Source organism: Rutilus rutilus (genome assembly GCF_951802725.1).
Source record: "Rutilus rutilus genome assembly, chromosome: 12".
Classification (NCBI taxonomy): domain Eukaryota; kingdom Metazoa; phylum Chordata; class Actinopteri; order Cypriniformes; family Leuciscidae; genus Rutilus; species Rutilus rutilus.
Genome location: NC_140217.1, coordinates 26,833,885 through 26,853,707, shown reverse-complemented (window position 1 = coordinate 26,853,707; position 19,823 = coordinate 26,833,885). Strand labels below are relative to the sequence as shown.

Below are 19,823 nucleotides of genomic sequence, written 5' to 3'. Positions count from 1 at the left end.
ACGTGTGTATATCTATATTGTGACGTGACGAGTGTAATGGATTATTGAAAAATAAAAAATGTCATTTTGATGGTTCTATTGCATGAGTTGTTGATTGGACAGATGTAGGCGTTGGTCTCAAAGGTGGATGCAGATAAACGCAAGCTTGCAGGGGTGGGATTTAAACGGACTAAATGGTTAAAAAAAGTCTTGCATGGATTAAATATCACAATATCAAAATTCTTCATTTCACCCAAAAATGAAAATTCGTCCATCAAATATGGTAAACGGAAGCTTGACAGTACATGCTTGACATGCAAGAACAAACCTCATTGGTTCTTGCATGTCAAAGATGGACATTTGATCTTCCGTTTACCATATTTGATGTGTTGTATGTATCTGCATTTAAATGTGAATAATATAAAGCAATCGTGCCTCTTCAGAAGACTTGAATATGGCCGCACAATTTATATGGATTACTTTTATGATGTATTTATGAACTTATTAAAGTGTCAAAGTTTTGGTGAAATTGACTTTCAATGGAGCGAAAGTAGTATCCTCAAAATATCCTCATTTGTGTTTCAAAGATAAACTAAATTCTTATGGATTTGGAGTGACACAAATATTGATGGCATAATAAAAAATGTTGGGGTGAACTATTACTTTAAGGATGATACTTTGTCTCTTAACTCGTCCTGCTACATTGAATGATTTCGTCTCAGGTATAACGATCCTCACTTCTGTGGAAGTTGGTGCAAAACAACTGTGAAAGTAGACATAGCCAGGAATGAATATATATATATATATATATATATATATATATATATATATATATATATATATATATATATATACACACTCACCTAAAGGATTATTAGGAACACCTGTTCAATTTCTCATTAATGCAATTATCTAATCAACCAATCACATGGCAGTTGCTTCAATGCATTTAGGGGTGTGGTCCTGGTCAAGACAATCTCCTGAACTCCAAACTGAATGTCAGAATGGGGAAGAAAGGTGATTTAAGCAATTTTGAGCATGGCATGGTTGTTGGTGCCAGACGGGCCGGTCTGAGTATTTCACAATTTGCTCAGTTACTGGGATTTTCACGCACAACATTTCTAGGGTTTACAAAGAATGGTGTGAAAAGGGAAAAACATCCAGTATGCGGCAGTCCTGTGGGCGAAAATGCCTTGTTGATGCTAGAGGTCAGAGGAGAATGGGCCGACTGATTCAAGCTGATAGAAGAGCAACTTTGACTGAAATAACCACTCGTTACAACCGAGGTATGAAGCAAAGCATTTGTGAAGCCACAACACGCACAACCTTGAGGCGGATGGGCTACAACAGCAGAAGACCCCACCGGGTACCACTTATCTCCACTACAAATAGGAAAAAGAGGCTACAATTTGCACGAGCTCACCAAAATTGGACAGTTGAAGACTGGAAAAATGTTGCCTGGTCTGATGAGTCTCGATTTCTGTTGAGACATTCAGATGGTAGAGTCAGAATTTGGCATAAACAGAATGAGAACATGGATCCATCATGTCTTGTTACCACTGTGCAGGCTGGTGGTGGTGGTGTAATGGTGTGGGGGATGTTTTCTTGGCACACTTTAGGCCCCTTAGTGCTTATTGGGCATCGTTTAAATGCCACGGCCTACCTGAGCATTGTTTCTGACCATGTCCATCCCTTTATGACCACCATGTACCCATCCTCTGATGGCTACTTCCAGCAGGATAATGCACCATATCACAAATCTCGAATCATTTCAAATTGGTTTCTTGAACATGACAATGAGTTCACTGTACTAAAATGGCCCCCACAGTCACCAGATCTCAACCCAATAGAGCATCTTTGGGATGTGGTGGAACGGGAGCTTCGTGCCCTGGATGTGCATCCCACAAATCTCCCATCAACTGCAAGATGCTATCCTATCAATATGGGCCAACATTTCTAAAGAATGCTTGTTGAATTCACACCTTGTTGAATCAATGCCACGTAGAATTAAGGCAGTTCTGAAGGCGAAAGGGGGTCAAACACAGTATTAGTATGGTGTTCCTAATAATCCTTTAGGTGAGTGTAGATATATAATATTTAATTTTAATTTAAAATTAATTTTTAATTTTTGTAAAAAAAAAAATATATTTTTTTTTTTTTTATGCACATTTAGCAGTATATTAAAAAATCTAGTTAACGATATCATACAATTTGTACTATTACATTGCAGTTTATGGGGCCTTTTGGTTATCACTGTGTGTTTGTATTGAAGCAGTGATGGTTTCTGTGTGTGTAGGAGTGCTCGGGCTCAATGTTGGTGCTGTGCTGTACGTGTGGGCTGGGGCTGGACATATTGGCCGAGGCAATAGATTGTGTAGTTGAAGCTCTTGTATTGGGTGTAGATTGATGTTGGAGGTGATTTGCTGTTGGGCTCTCGAAACGTTTTGTACTAAAGTTCATGTCTCCTAATACAGAGTTGCTACTCTCATACACTCCTTCACATACAACTTCTCCCACAATCAGTCTCAAATATATACTTTGAAAGGTGGAAAAGACTATATGGTAGAGCTGCACGATTAATCATTAAAAGGTTCAAACACCCCCGCAAATTTTGTTTCCTAAATGACAGCGATTCAGCTATGTCTATTAAACCTTTGACAAAATCACGCCGGAACGTTCAAATCTGCGTTGGCGATGCCGCTGATAGAGCAGTTGTCATGTATAGGTATGAAACAGCTTCAGTCTTTTCAACCTCACAGTATTGTTATCACAGAAGTACTGGGATAAAACTAAAGTTTATAGTTTGGATATAAACACTGATATATACGGTAGCGATCAAAATAGAGCAAACCACCTTTTGAAAGTAACTTGCCGCTTCAAAAAACAATTGTACCATTACATTGTTATGCCACTGTGGTGGTGACAAGTGACTGTTAAAAAATGTATTTGTCATTGAATCATTCAAGAGATTCATTCAAAAACTCAGATTCATCCAGTAATGAAATAAGTATTTATTTAGTGTTTTTTTTTTAAATAATTCATTCAAATTAATTAAACATTTTTAAATAGATTGTAGCAATTAACTTTTTGTCAGAACCTCTAGTAAACTACTTGTGATTTTGTTTAGTTGTCTGTTCAGAATTGTGGGAGAATCGTGACATTTATTTGAAACAAAAACAATCATGATTCTAAATGTATTCGTAATCGTGCAGCTCTACTATAGGGTATTGGGTCTATAATACAGAGTATGATACTGAGCATGTAGCACTGACAGAAGTGTAGTTCTTTATTTATAGCAGTGAGTATGTTATATTGAATTAACATTAGAACACTTCTGTTAAAAAAAGAATAATAATTAAATAAAACATTTTTTGAAGTGATTAACCTTTTATAGGTTTTAAGCATTTTTATTTGTTTGTCTCCATTTTACACATAGATTTCTTAATAAACGAGAATATGTGCGTGTGTTTGTGTGTGTGTGTGTGTGTGTGTGTGTGTGTGTGTGTGTTTGAGAGGAAGAGGAAGCATCAAGGAGTATGTTTGGGGGGCAGTCTCTCTGCTCTGGCCTCATGCCCTGGCAATTATCTCAATGATTTCCTCCTCTTTTCAATTCTTTCCATTTCCACACGGCCGTCCCCTCCATTAAAGGAGCAATTTACCAGAGTGCTGTGACACAGGAGCCAGGAGAAAGAGAGAGAGAGATAGAGAGCGCGTGAGAGTGTGGGTATGTTTGGGAAGGTGAGGATGAGATTAGAAAGGGGTGTTGAAGGAGGGACGGTTAGAGCAAAAAAGAAAAGCTGCCTTGCTGCCTTCATTTAGCGTTAAGAAATGACATGATTCTTGCAAAATAGATTTAAACAAAGTTCTTAATGAAGGCAGATGGTGAGAAATCAAAATTTCCTTGATGTTTTGAAGTAAAAACTTTTTTTTAACATAAAAAAAATGCTGTTCTTTTATCAAAGAATCCAAAGAAAACCAATATCATTGGTTCCACTTTTCTTTCTTTTTTTTTCTTTTTTTTCCTTTTTTTTATTCATCATTGATAATAATAAGAAATGTTTCTTGAGCATTAAATTAGCAATGATTTCTGAAGGATTATGTGATTTCATGTGAAAATTCAGATTTGCCATCACAGGAATAAATCACATTTCAAAAAAAAATAAAAAAAAATAATAATAATTATTTAAAATTGTAATAATATTTTGTGTTTAATATTTTTTATAAAATAAACGCAGTCTTGATGAGCATAAGACACTTTCAAAAACATAAAATGTACCGACCCCAACTGTGCATATGTAATAAGTGTACCAAAGAGGAAATTTGAAATTTGGATTATAATTGGTGCAAATGTTACTGTCATCCCTTTGCATCATTTGTCTTTCTGTTTTTGCTACTTTTTATTCAGAATCCTCCTGCAGAATCGGCTAAGGACTAGTCCAGAAAGGCAGTGGAGGGGGCGGAGCATGAGGTGGATAGGCGGAGCCCTATACAGAGTCTCAGCCAATAAGCTCTCTCGCACCCAAACCACCTCCACACCTAACAGTAGACCAGGTAACCATTTTGCAGAGATCATTGTTGCTTAGACATACAGTACTGTGGAAAAGTCTTAGGTACGTTAGTATTTTCACACACACACACGCACACGCACACACACACACACGTTTACTTACTTGCTACTTACTTACTTTACACTACTTGCTATCTAAATGGGGACATTTCATAGACGTAATGGTTTTTATACTGTAAAAACTGTATATTCTATCCCCTTACACTAACCCTACCCCTAAACCTACCCATCACACAAAACTTTTTTACATGTTTAATTAAAACCTTTAATTATTTGTATGCCAGATTTACAAATGAGGATGTCCCTAAAGGAAGGTTTTTGGAGATTTTGTCAGGTTTTGGTCACTTCTGGGTATAAATTTGTCCCCAAAATATAGTTAAGTACACACACACAAATGGTTTTAAGCCAGTTATTTGTAGTGTGTCAGTAGGAAATATCCGTTTACATTTCCATACATTCCTTTTGCCATTAATTGTAATAATCCAGTGAGATTGTTGAATGCATAAGGAGTCTGACAACAGCCGATATGATCTGATCTCACCATCATCGAGTCTGGGATTACATGAGGAAACTGCTAGACTAAATCCAGAAGAACTGTGGCAACATCTCCAAGACGCTAGAAGAAATGTACTCGGTTACTAACGTAACCTCGGTTCTCTCTAGTAGAGGGAACGAGTACTGCGTCTTAGCTAAGACGCTGCGGGAAAAGTCTCTTTTCACGAATATTGAAGCAAAAAATTATCCTTAATTTTAATATTTGTAAAACGCATTTGCAGTAGTATACAGCCATAGGCAAGACGGCTCGCTTGCTCATTGGCTGCTCTACGGCAAATGCATAAGCCTATCGAGCGCAGGCTGATGCAACATCAGACCAATGAGGCCACTTCCCGCCAGCGCGGGCGTGGCCTAGCCCTATAAAGGTAGCTCGAAAAGGCTGACTCACTTGATTTATTTCATCGAAGAAGCGAACCAAAGTGAATCGTACGCACGGCAGGGAACGCAGTACTCGTTCCCTCTACTAGAGAGAACCGAGGTTACTTTAGTAACCGAGTACGTTCTCTTACGAGAGTTCTCTCGTACTGCGTCTTAGCTAAGACGCTGCGGGAACCCAATGTAAGACGCCGTGCGTGCAGGGATTAACAGCCATAAACCTGGAGGCGAAGCCCAGGATTTACAGTGCACAATCACCAGAGGGACTCACAGAGAGTCCTAGAACGGGAGGAGGAACTCTCCGTTCCGATATATAGCTGCGTCCGCAGACGCAATATTATGACGTCACTTAGACAAGACAACCTTGACTAATGTGGGAATATGGGTCTTACGTAATACTGCCCGTAAGATAGTAGCAACGCACTGCGCTTGTATTCTCAGTGTTCAATCACACCGATAACAGCTTAGCCTGCAAGGCGGGACCTCAAGGTTATAAAACCTGATAAATGTAGACGGCGAGGCCCAGCCTGCCGCCATACATATATCCAGTAAGGATATCCCACTAGACCAGGCCCACGACGAGGCAACGCCTCTCGTGGAGTGTGCTCTGACAACCAGTGGGCACTGAAGGCCTCTGGAGGTGTATGCTAACGCTATGGCGTCAACTATCCATCTGGATAGGCTTTGTTTCGAAACAGCCATTCCCTTGGAACGTCCACTGAACGAGACAAACAGTTGCTCAGTCTGTCTGAAGACAGCAGAGCGAGACACATAGGCTCTTAGAGCCCTGACAGGGCAAAGAGAGCTCAAGTCTCCTTCCTCATCTAACACCGGCAGGGCAGACAGGGAATAACCTGGGCCCGAAACGGCGTGTTGAGGGATTTTGGCACATAACCGTGCCTAGGTTTGAGTATGACTCTCGAGTCATTAGGCCCAAACTCCAGACACGACGGGCTCACTGAGAGCGTGTGCAGGTCACCTATGCGCTTCACTGAAGCAAGAGCCGGCAAGAACACTGTCATGAGTGACAGATGTCTGAGGCTAATCGTCTGGATGGGCTCGAAAGGGGAACCTTTCATGGCCTCCAGAACCGTAGAGAGGTCCCACACAGGAACCGACGGGGGTCTGGGAGGGTTCAGTCTCCTAGCTCCCCTGAGGAAGCGGATGACCAAATCGTTCCTTCCTATCGACTGACCGAGCGCTGTCTCGGCAAACGCTGCGATAGCCGCCACATATACTTTGAGCGTGGATGGGGCTCTGCCCTTATCCAACAGCTCTTGAAGGAAGGAAAGAACCTCCGTCACCTCACAGTCAAGGGGTGAACATCCCCGAGCCATACACCAGCTGGAGAATACCGACCACTTTGAAGCATAGAGCCGTCGAGTCGACGGTGCTCTAGCCTGAGTGATAGTATTTAGCACTCCTACTGAAAAATCAGCGGGTAACCGTTGAGAGCCCACACGTGTAGGGCCCACAACTCTGGTTGAGGGTGCCAAATCGAGCCCCTGGCCTGCGAGAGAAGGTCCCTTCTCAATGGCACCGGCCATGGGGCAGCGTCTGCTAACTGCATCAGCTCTGGAAACCAAGGTTGGTTCCTCCAGAGTGGTGCTACAAGCAGCGCTGGACATTTCGTTTCCCTCACCCGTTCTATCACCTCTGGAAGGAGGGAGACGGGGGGAAAGGCATAGAGCGGGCAGCGCGGCCACCTCTGGGACAGCGCGCTTTCGTTCTTGGAAAAGAACGTGGGGCAGTGAGCGTTTCGCTGGACGCGAAGAGGTCCACTTCCGCTCTGCCAATCTCTCCACAGCAGCTGGACTGTTTGTGGGTGTAGAGACCATTCGCCCGCGGGAATGTTGTTCCTGGACAGTCTGTCTGGACCCAAATTCTGTAGCCCAGGCACATGAGCTGCTTTCAGCGAGCGCAAGTTGTGCTGAGCCCATACCAGGAGGCGTGCCGCCAACCTGTACAGATCTCGGGATCTGAGACCGCCCTGGCGATTTATGTAGGACACCACAGACATGTTGTCCGAACGGACTAGGACGTGATGGTCCTTGATATGGGGACGAAAACGCATCAGCGCGTTTTCCACTGCCAGCATTTCCAGACAGTTGATATGTCGGAGCTTTTCTCGTTCTGACCACAGGCCACATAACGGTCTGCCCTCGAGCAGCGCTCCCCATCCCGAGGTGGAGGCGTCCGTCGACACCACTCTCACTCTCGAGGAAGTCCCCAGGCTTGCACCTGCTTGGTACCAGCCGTTCGCTGTCCAAGGTTCTAGAGCTGTAAAACAGCTCTGGTTGACCTTGAGGCGCAGCCGACCAGAAGTCCACGCTCTGCGCGGTACCCGTGCTTTCAGCCAAAACTGCAGGGGGCGCATGCGGAGCAGGCCCAGCTGAAGGACTGGTGATGCTGAGGCCATAAGACCTAGCATCTTCTGAAACGCTTTGAGCGGGAAGGACGGGAACAGCCGCGCTGTCATAGACTGTGAGTCCAGAACTATGCCCAAAAACGAAATCGTTTGACTGGGGTTCAGTGAACTCTTCGTCCAGTTGACTCTGAGACCAAGTTTCTCGAGGTGATCAAGTAACATGGTCCTGTGTACCACGAGCTCTGATCGTGATTGAGCCAGAATCAGCCAGTCGTCCAAATAGTTCAGCACTCGCATGCCTCTGAGTCTGAGAGGGGCGAGCGCTGCGTCCAAGCACTTCGTAAATGTGCGAGGTGCCAGGGACAGGCCGAATGGCAGGACTGTATACTGGTATGTCTGGCCGTCGAAGGCGAATCTCAAGTATTGCCTGTGACGTGACGCTATCTGTATTTGAAAATACGCGTCCTTCAGATCTATTGACATGAACCAGTCTCCTCTGCGAATATGCGCGAGGACTTTCCTGGTCATAAGCATTCTGAAACTGCGTTTCACTAATGCTTTGTTCAACTGTCTCAGATCCAGTATAGGTCTGAAGCCCCCGTCTTTCTTGGGAACCAGAAAGTATCTGCTGTACAGCCCCCGTTCGCTTTGAGCATGAGAAACAGGCTCTACAGCCCCTTTGCTCATCAGTTTTGAAATTTCGGCTCGGAGTAGGTGTGCTACTTCCGAATTCACCGTAGTTTCGACACGCGCCGTAAAGCGGGGAGGGCGTCGATAAAACTGTAGCGAGTAGCCTCTCTTTATAATGCCTAGCACCCATCCCGAAACCCCTGGAAGCGCTGCCCATGCATCTGCATGAATGGCTAAGGGTTGGATGCGAAGCGCACTCTGTTGACTGGGCAACGGGAGCGCTTCGGTGTGCTGTAACACAGGCGTTATGTCTGTGGCATACGAGGCGTGGGGCGCGCTGATGACAGTGGGCAGAGCGCTCGTCCTCAACCCCGCTACGGCGCTTAGCCGAGTGAGGGAGGGCTGAGCGAGTCCCGTGGGACTCGTATCGTCTGTGAGTAAGTGTGGGCTGGAAGTGCGCACCTTTACTGCTTTTGGCGCGTTGTCTGTCTGAGCAGAACGAACGTGCACGGGTTTCGTTTTTACAGAAACCGCAAGACGTGTGTGACATAGTGTTTGTGTGCACTGAGGAGTGGGCACGTTTACTATGTAGTGCGCACGATCGACCTGAGTCGATTTTATGGGCGCGAGCCCTGTGTGAAGGGCTGTGCTTGTGTGTACGGATGGGCACTGAATAGTGGGCATCAGCACTACATTTATAGCACCATCGGCCGTGGCCGGGTGTAGCCGTGAAACGGTTTTTGTGTGCAGGCAAACAGGCACGGGTTGTACCACGTGGTTGTCTGCTGCAAAATACATGTCTGCAGTCGCCTCTCAGGGAACTGGCAGAGCGATTTGTATTTGGCGGCATAAATTTTTTATTTTTTTTGCCATCTGAGCGGGGATCGAACCCAAGTCGCCCGCACGAAAGCCTTAGAATCTACCACTGGACCACAGTGGAAGACACATTGACTTTCTGTTAACGCGAGTGTTTGTTTGCAAGCATGCGGGTAGCATGACATGCAATATCAACATTCTCAGACGCACTCGACCTCGCCGCGGTGTTTAACCGAGTGAGGGAGGGCTGGGCGAGTCCCGTAGCACATGCAATGTCTGTGAGTGAATGTGGGCTCGGAAGAGCAGGCACATTTACTGCATTGAGCGCGCTGTCTGCCTGAGCAGAGCGAGTGCGGAAAGGCTTCTTAGCAGTAGAACGGTTTTTGTGTGCAGGCGAACGGGCACGGGTTATACCACGTGCTCGTCGGCTGCAAAAATTCACATCTGCAGTCGCCTTCCAGGGGACTGACAAAGCAAATTGTATGCGACGGCATCCGAACCCGGGTCGACTGCGCGATAGGCTATGAATCTACCACTGGACCACAGGGGAAGATACATAGACTTTCAGTTATCGCGAGTATTAAACACACTAGCGTTCATTTGCAGGTATGCGTGTAGCACAACATGCAATACTGACATTTTCAGACGCCTGAAAAGTGCCAGAATGTGAGAGGAGAGGATAACGCCCGGTCTCAGCGGGGCTAAAACACTCCATTCTCTTTTCGCCAGTGACGCACGGGAACCGTAGAAACGCTATTCGGTTGCAGGCAAGTGGGTACCACGCGCTTGCTGGCTGCAAAAATGCACCTCTGCAGTCGCCCTCAGGGGAGTGACAGAGCGAAGCATTAGCGGCATAATTATATGCGGCCAGACCGGGAATCGAACCACAGTCGTCCGTGCGAAAAACCTAACACTCCACCACTGAGCCACAGGGGAATACAGGTTTTTGGATGCGTTGAGCGTCAACATTCTTAAGCGTTTGCTAGCAGGCGTACGCTTGCTGCAAATGACATTTCCAGTCGCCGACAGGGAACTGGGAAATGTAAGAGAAAAGAGGCCAGTACACAACGAACACACTTTTCTCCTTTCGCCGGTGAATGACGCGCAGAGGCAGGGTAGTTTTTCTTGTAACGTAAAGAAAACTAAACCCGACCGTCCGCTTTCAGGAGGAGCAGCCTCGGAGAAGGATGCCAGGTGAGTCCTCAGAGTCACCATAGACAATTGGCTCGGAGTGGGGGCAGTCGCCGCCAGCGAGCGCGAGAGCTGCGAGATCCTCTAGGAAAGGGAGGGCGTCTTGAAAAAGACGCCCGGCTCTTTTAGTGTAAGGTACATACACATAAAACACAGCATATAGAGAAGGATATGGCACCGGAAAGCGCAGCAGGTACGGCAGTGGAAGGCGGCGTTGGCCGGCAGCTTCAGGATGGCTCGTCCCGCTGAGGTGCTTACACTCAGACGACGCTTGCTTCCTCTCGTGATGCAACGATGCGTGAGCTTCGCTGAAGAGATGAAAAATCAAGTGAGTCAGCCTTTTCGAGCTACCTTTATAGGGCTAGGCCACGCCCGCGCTGGCGGGAAGTGGCCTCATTGGTCTGATGTTGCATCAGCCTGCGCTCGATAGGCTTATGCATTTGCCGTAGAGCAGCCAATGAGCAAGCGAGCCGTCTTGCCTATGGCTGTATACTACTGCAAATGCGTTTTACAAATATTAAAATTAAGGATAATTTTTTGCTTCAATATTCGTGAAAAGAGACTTTTCCCGCAGCGTCTTAGCTAAGACGCAGTACGAGAGAACTCTCGTAAGAGAACCTTCCTGCAAAGCTACCTGAAAAACTATGTGCTAGTCTAGTGTACAGAGGACAAAAGCTGTTTTAAACGCAAAGGGTGGTCATACCAGATACTGATTTGATTTACCTGAAATTAATTGATAAATAAAATCTATTTATGACATTATTTTTGAAAAACATCTTCACTTTACAACATTTTTACACAAGTACCTGAAACTTTTCACAGTAGTGTAGCTTTGCAGGTCAGTTTCTTCAAGCGTCTTGGAGACATTGCTGCAGTTTCTCTGGATTTAGTCTGTCTCAGTTTTTTTCTTTCTCTTCGTGTAATCCCAGACAGAATCAATGATAGTGAGATCAGATCATACCGGCGGTTGTCAGACTCCTTGTGCATACAAAGATCTCACTGTCTAATTACAATTAATGGCAAAAGGAATGTTTGAAAATGCAAACTGATATTTTTAACTGACACCCTACAGCATAAGATATAAATAACTAGCTAAAAAATATTTTTTGTGTGTGTGAAAATGTGTACCAGTACCTAAGAGTTTTGCACAGTACTGTAGATTCCCTGATTTAAAAAAAAAAATCCGTTTCAAACCACTAAAATCAGATTTGATTTTAGTGGTTTACATGAATATGTGCCCCTGCGGTGTGTTTTTGTGGGTTTTAAATGGTCAGTATTTATTGGTTGTCTCTTAAATACACGGTCCAGATTATCAACCCATCCAGCAAGAGAGTGGAGGGGGGCTACAATTCGCCTTCTGAAATAATAAAGCTGTCATCTGTCACTGGCTACAGGTTGAGAGAGAGACACAGAGAGAACGGGAGAGATGGGGAATGGCCTAGATTAAACCTTAAAGCCCTAGTCAGAAGTGGAATTAAAGATCAGCTCCTGCTCTGTGACAGGAGTTCCACACAAACACACACACATGTCTATTTATGATCTCCCCAACAAGCTGTAGTCTCACCACACACAGGTCTGGTAGTTAAAACACAGACTCAATCTCCCATTCCCTTTTTCACATGGACTTTACAATTGCATCCCACATAACCAGCGAGCCATTTCTCACATGCACTCAGATATTACATTCCTTGCGTCTGCCCTCATCGCTCGATCACTCATTGCTACATATAGAGTACAGTGTTTATACCTACTTCTCTCTTAGATTTCCATTTGGCTGTGGTTGACGGACCCTGACATATAAATAAACAGCATGGTATCTTGTCTTAGTTGTACTTGCTAGCCTCCGTCACTACCAATGAACATGATGACCTTTAATTGCATGCTATTAGTCTGGCTTGTTATAAATAAATATGCTTGTTTACAAGCTTGGATGAGGCAAGAGAAGCAAACAAGCACTGGCCTACAACTTACTTCAAGCTATAATATCATGAAATGATATAAAATCATGAAAGTAGTCCATAAAACTTGGAAACCTTATGATAGCTTTGTGTGGTGAACAGACCGAATTTTAAGTTATTTACTGCTAAACGTATGCTTTTGTGTTCAATAGAAGAAAGACATAACCTTTCATAAATTGGTGCATAATCCTTGAACTTTTGTGAGTAATGAGTCTTCCTGGTTACACTTTATTTTAAGGTGTCATTGTTACAGCGTAATTATATATTTAAGTACTGAGTAATATTAAGCATACTTACTATACGGTTAGGGTAGGATTAGGATTTGGTTGAGGGTCAGACTCAGTTGCATGTAATTATACATAATTTATTGCTATTACTATGGTAAGTACATGTAACATATGTAACAAGGACACTGTAAAATAAAGTGTTACAGTCTTCCTTCTATAATTTTCTGTCTTTCCATACTACAGGAGAGTGGTACAATCCATATGTTTCCTCGACTAGTAATCAGGGAAGAACATCAGCCACACGTTACGTAGCCAGGTTAGTATTTTAAGATATGGTTCATTCCACAGCATAACAATACATAACATATGAAGGTGAATTTGTTCACTGTTTTTTTTTTTTTTTTTTTTTTTGTGCATCAGTCGTGCTGTGCAGAGGAGTTTAGCTATAATACGACAGGCCAGACAGAAGAAACAGAAGGCCAAGCAGTACTGTATGTACTATAACCGATTCGGCAAGTGTAACCATGGTGACACTTGCCCCTACATCCACGACCCTGACAAAGTAGCCGTCTGCACCAGGTACTACTGAGTGTCTGTGCACACTCTCACAAAATGTCTAACACTTTGAAAGCTGGCTTCAAATTAAACTCTTGATTGGTTGGCAGGTTTCTCCGAGGCACATGTAAGCGGACTGATGGGACTTGTCCTTTCTCGCATAAAGTAGCCAAGGAGAAGGTAAGTCAGTGTACTTTTAAGGGTTCTTCCAAAAACAGGACAAGATAATGGACGCTGCAAAGAAAAAAGAAAATCTAGCGCAGCTGTCGGCAGCCTTTTCTTGTTGCAAAGTTTTGATTTGATTTGTAACATAGAAATTTAAATGTTTATGAAGCAATTTTCCATAAAAATTTCATTTAAAATTATCATAAGAGTTCAGGTTTAAATTAGACTGAAATACTTTGAATTTCTAACGTGACCCTTCTGAACCCCACACTGTAAAACTTTTTTGAAGTTGTAAATAAAAGAAAAAAATATTGGAGTATGTTGTACAAGAAAATACTATTTCAGTCTTTCTACTTCAAAATTGAATATTTAATTCAATGCATTGCCATTTCTTTGTAATTAATTATGCAATTTGCTAGCAGTTTCTAAATGAAAATTGTTTCTACACCAAGTTTGCACATCATTGCTATTGTGTTTAATAGGACTCTCTATACTTAGTTGAATATCTCCGAACTTTATAACATTAACTTTTTTTTTCACAAAGCTAAGCACAACAAATACAGCAGAACAAACTGCAAGCTGTCAGTCAAATGGACTTAACTTGTGTGATGCATCTGCTGTCCTGATCTGCGCTGTGTTTTCAGTGTCTCATGATGCGCAGCGGTCAGAGCTGCATGCTTTCATTGACTTGTGCGGTAATAGTATTTATAGCTCCTAACTTAATAAAACAAGCTGTGTTACTATGATTACCTCAAAATGTAGATATCTATGCAGGTGCAAGTTTGAAATACATACTGTACACTTCTCTTGCTTTTGCTCACGTGCCTGCGATTACCATAGGTTTCCGACCCCTGATTTAGCGCATGTTTACATACACTGGGAAAAAGGAAATTTCCACTCAGAAACTAAACGACTAGTAAATTTAACAACCAATTACAAAGTAACGGGAAGTAACACATTAAATGAAACGTGAAAGTAGAAGTAGTAAAGCAGAAAAAATTTAAGTAGTATTTTCTTGTAAAACGTTCTCCAGTAATTGTTTTATTTATAACTTTGAAACTTTTTTTTTACAGTGTAGAAAAGCAAATCAAAATCGCTGTGCCTGTGTTTATAATAGCTTTCTCTCAATCGAAGCATAGTTGAACTGAATTCGTCCATCACAGGGCAGATCATGATCTAATAGACCTGATTTCAGTCATAACTCAAACATAAAATGTGCAGCTACTGTATTTTATCTTTGTAGGACAGTATTGACAGTTGGATTTATGCATGAAGCCATAAGAATCTTAACATAAGTCATGACTGGCCGTATGTGGTGGTTTCATGTTACTGTCAGGGCTTGCGGGCCTGTGGGGTGATAATTAAAGATACTATGTCAGGGACTTAGCTTCCTCTCTCAGGTTATGTTGGTGTGTTACAGTCTCAATATCTTTGAGGCAATCCCACTAGATTCCAGAGTTACATATTTCGAGGTCTTTGCCTAGGCATTGCCGTCATGGAGACAGGTGGCGATGGGATCAGTATTGACGCAACGTGATCCATCATATACTAGTCTAGATTCTCCTGAAGTGAACATTACGATCTCATTACTTATCTACCTCTCGCAGACGGACATACACGTGCATGGTCACATTTTTTCATGCCCATGATTCTTTGCTCTCCTTATCTTGTTAACCAATTTAGTTTTCAATACCATTATTGAAATATTTTATTTGCAGAGATCTGTAATTCATGTTGCAAACTTGCAACCAAAAAATATCTGACAATAGCTGGGTTGCTGAGATAAAGTGAGTAATATCAAAGACTATATAATAACACAAGACGCGTCACTCGTATTGTTTTGAATGGGGAAAAGTGCAGCGCTCAATATGGCGGAATAAGTCCCGCCTTCTAAATAAGAGCCAATCGCCGATTCCTATAGAAACAGTCAGACGTGTGCTTCCACTGCGTATTATCTTGATCCAGCCTGAAAAATGTTGTTCCCTGTCATGATTCGAGCGTTAAGAAACAAAATGTATAAGACAGTTGTTGTCAGATTTTATTGATTTCAAATATGAAATTTAATCGTAAGCTTGGCGAATAGTTTTGGAGAATTTGATGTTTCCCCATTCAAAGAGATAGGAGCTGCACTTGCAAAGATGGCCGCCGAGTGAAATGACTCGTCTTAAAGGGACTTTGGTAATATTCAGCTTGTCATGTCATTTCAATATGGCAGCCACCATGAAGGGAGACCAGCCTTATGTATACTCCTCATGAAAAAAACAGTCAGAAGTCTGTATCTCATGTAAGTGTACACAATTTGTATTCATTTATTTCAGCGGAAAACGAATTACTTGGTCCACTTTATATCCAACGTTTTCTTCAGGGTTCCTATGATCATGAAAAACATGGAAAATCTGTTTTCCATGTCTGAAAAAGTGATGTAAATTAATACATTTTGAGTTTTTTTCAGTGAATTCAGTGACAAAACGCCCTTTTGGTATAATGTGGAAGTAATATAAATACTACAACATTTATAATGACTGCATGAGTGGCAAATGAAGAGCGTATAAATGACAGGAATAGCAGTGGCATTCCAGGTATAGAAGGACACTGTCTGAAACTTTCCCCATACTTCCTTCTCACAGTGAGATACCCGTTTCCCTTGTTTGTTTGACACAGAAAAAGCCACCCCTCTGAGCGTTCACTTTCTGTAAAACACACATACACTCTCTCTCTCTCTCTACTCCACTCTCTCCCTCCCTCCCTTTATATTCTAACACTTGTTCAGACTTTTGCTTGTATTTGGTCCAAGGCCCTATTCAACCAATATTCACGCCCCCCACACACACAAACACACTGAATCACTGCACCTGTGACAGTCGTCACCCTCTACACCCTCCAGTGCACCGAGAGTCCAGCTGTCTGCATGTCTTAAAGGAGCAGAGCCACCTCATCGCAGCGCAGGCCCACCTGCTAGTCCCGACCCCATAAGCCCCCCTCCTTCTACTCCTACACAGCCTTGCTTGGGGCTCAATTTAACCCCGCACCCTGTGTCATCCATGTATATGCCATGAAGCGCGGCTTGAGTTCACGCCTGCAATTGAAAACGATCCAGTTCCCCCTCCAAATAACTGAGAAACAAGACCCCCAAACCCCTTCACCCCACTCGTGGCTAGCGTCCATTCCCCTCCCCTGCACATAAACACATCATGCAGGTGGTACGACGCCCCGCTTGGGTCAATATTTCTGTTGCAGTTAATTAAGCAGAAATGATATGACCCCCATGGAAATGAGATTCCACTTAAGAGGGCAGCGTCCACCCCCCCCATCCCCACCCCCCCTTTCCGCTCATCGTGTGCGCGAACCTCACATTCTATTTTAAACCCAGAGAGCACTCAGTGAGCACTCAGATTATTCATACATGCAGATTATATTCACGAGGAGTGCAAATCTGTGCCATTGACACATGCACATAATTACTGATTAGACAATGTGTGATTAAATGCGTGTTTTGACAGGGACTTCAATAGATATGTGATTTAATACTGGTGCCATATGTGTGTAACTCACTTATGTTTCCCATCACTTATTCACTATAATCTACACACATCTTTTAGAAAGGGAATTTAAAGGCTGTTTTGTTACTGCTCTTATTCTTTTATAAGTTCTTTGGTGTTTCAAACTAACTGTATTCTTTTACTCACACTCACTTTTGTTCAGTGCTGGAAGTTTAATTTTTGAGATTATTTGAGGTTTTATGAAGTTTGATTTATTTTGGATTGTTAGCATTTTCAAGCTCTAAATTGATGGGGTTTTTTTTTTACTTCTTTGTAGATGCCTGTGTGCTCATACTTTCTGAAGGGGATCTGTAATAACAGTAGCTGTCCATACAGCCATGTCTATGTCTCACGCAAAGCCGATGTGTGCAAAGACTTCGTCCGAGGCTACTGCCCGCAGGGAGATAAGGTAAGACTGTTTATATTAAGGGAAGATCATTTCTGTTCTAAAAGCATGTTGGTTGATTATTCAATTAAGGGGTGTTTGACTATTTGAAAACTTCAACCAATATCTTTATATATATATACATACATACATACATACATACATACATACATACATACATACATATATATATATATATATATATATATATATATATATATATATATATATATATATATATATATATATATATATATTGGTTGAAGTTTTCAAATAGGTGTGTGTGTGTTTATTTATTTATTTATTTTTACTTATTTATTTATTAATAATTTTTTTGAAAATGTAATTGTTCTCTGAAATGCTTGGTGTGATGACAGCAATATTGGCTATTCCTAAGATATTATTCGCTGTAAAACATTATGCAGATGAATAGTAAATTAATTGAAAATATTTTTACTTGAATATATTTTCCTTTAATAAATTTATCATTTATTATAGAGGGGTAGTTAAAAAGCTAAAAAAAAAAATATTCTTTCAACTCTCTTTGCCAGCCACCGCCATCATTTTTGGTCATTTTCACAAAAGTTTCATGGTCCCCACCCAGAATATTTTGTTGTATGAATATCTGAATATGCAATATATCAAAAGAAAGATCAGACCCTCTGCTTTTTAACAACAACAACAAAACAACTTTTATTCTAGCCTAACGCATTCTTTTTTTATCAACACTTGAATTTGGGTAAGTTTCATAAAACGGCAACAGTTTTGCTTACATATGATATCACTTGTTTCTGCTTTTTCTTCGCCTATGTTTTGATCAGGGGATTTAGTACTCTTTCAGAAGATGCGTAATAGGGCCCCTTACCGTATAACAGTGAAAAACACGGAAAGCCGGAAATGTCCCTAATTGAGGAATCATTCTTTAATTTTGTACACACTTGTATTGTAATCAAATAATTTGGTGGTAAATGGTGTTGATATAGAGAGTGAACAACCGTAACTGTCATTTGGCACGTAACGTGGTTCAGTGTTTCAGGTCAGCAAAATGTATCTTCTACATCTTCTAAATGTTTCCCTTCTACTTGCAAAGTAGATGCAAAGTACATGTGGTTTGACATTCATAACAATTGTTGTATTATAGTGCTTTGCAGCCGTTTTATAGGTCTTAATGAATGAATGCCATGTATTGGTGATGACATTTTGCAAGAGTTTTAAAATAGAGCTCTTAAAAGTTGACTGTGTTCCGAATGTTAATCTGAACCATCATCCAGGTGCTTTTGACATATGCATTTGGTTTCCTCCATGTTTGTGAGTGAATGACGTATTGAGGGCAGTAACAAGAGAGGATGACATGACCCACATTTACCAAGTGTCCTCATTTGCTCTTAATTCAGCAGGTTCTAACCCATCCATGACCTCTATCCTCACCCCAGCTCTCCCACACACACACACACACACACACACACACACACACACACATATGCTCCTGTTGTCCCCATCACACCTGTCCCTCAGTCTCATGAAGCCATACAGGAACGTACAAACGTATGCTTGCATGAGACACACTGTCATGTTGTACTATCTATTACATTCTTCTTCTCATCAAATTTAATTTACATGACATCATATGACTTGTGCTAATCTCGTTCTTAGTAATGTTTATTTATTTAAAAAAAAGTTGTTAACACTTTACAGTAAAGTTCCGTTCATTAACATTGGTTAATTAGACATTATGAACTAACAATAACCAATACTTTACAGCATTTATTAATTTTGGTTAATGTTAATTTATACATAATACATTTTTAAAAGTGTGTTGCATAAATAAACATTATTTAATGTATTATGAATGATCATGAATTAATGAAGGAAAATGTATACATTTATAAATTAACATTATCAAGATTAAAAATGCTGTACAAAAGTTTTCATTGTTTGTTCATTATGCTTAATGCACTTTTTTTTTTTAAAAAGTCATTGTAAAGTTACCACCACTTACATACATACATACATACATACATACATACATACATACATACACACATACATACACTGGCATGAGAAAACTCCATGTCATATCAGTAGCCTAATAAATGCACTTTAATTTCCCATGAAGTAGGTCGCCCCATGGACATCACATGACCAACCGACTAATTATCTCTGTAACCACTCTGTCAAACAATTTCCAAGACAAGTCCGAAACAACTGCTATATTGGCCAATTAAAAAAAATTAACTATAGTGTCATTTTGCTACAGATTTAAAGCGGGAAGCTTTTGAGATAATAACGTAATTCATATATGCCAGACCAAAAGTGATTTATTTTTTTTAAACTGACAGTATGCCTGGCTTTATTGTTCTTCCGCAGAAACTTTCATCGCCACCCCTATCAGTTTCTTCCTCTTTGGATTTGTCTCATTCTAATGAATTGTTTCTCTGCAGTGTTTTCTGCGTCTCCCGTCTTCTCTCTTTGTCTCTGTCTGTCTCTCGCTCTGTTTTTTTCCCCTCCATTTG

The 19,823-nt window shown here is 41.7% G+C and overlaps 1 protein-coding gene across 1 annotated transcript in view; it reads left to right on the top strand.

Moving 5' to 3' along the window:
- Nucleotides 1-19,823, top strand: part of zc3h3 (zinc finger CCCH-type containing 3) — a 75,613-nt gene that overhangs the window by 42,439 nt on the left and 13,351 nt on the right. The window contains exons 5-9 of the mRNA XM_084426896.1: nt 4,385-4,530; nt 12,910-12,982; nt 13,087-13,245; nt 13,332-13,401; nt 17,203-17,334. Of these exons, the coding sequence (XP_084283022.1) occupies nt 4,385-4,530; nt 12,910-12,982; nt 13,087-13,245; nt 13,332-13,401; nt 17,203-17,334 (580 nt within the window). The remainder of the gene's footprint in view (nt 1-4,384; nt 4,531-12,909; nt 12,983-13,086; nt 13,246-13,331; nt 13,402-17,202; nt 17,335-19,823) is intronic.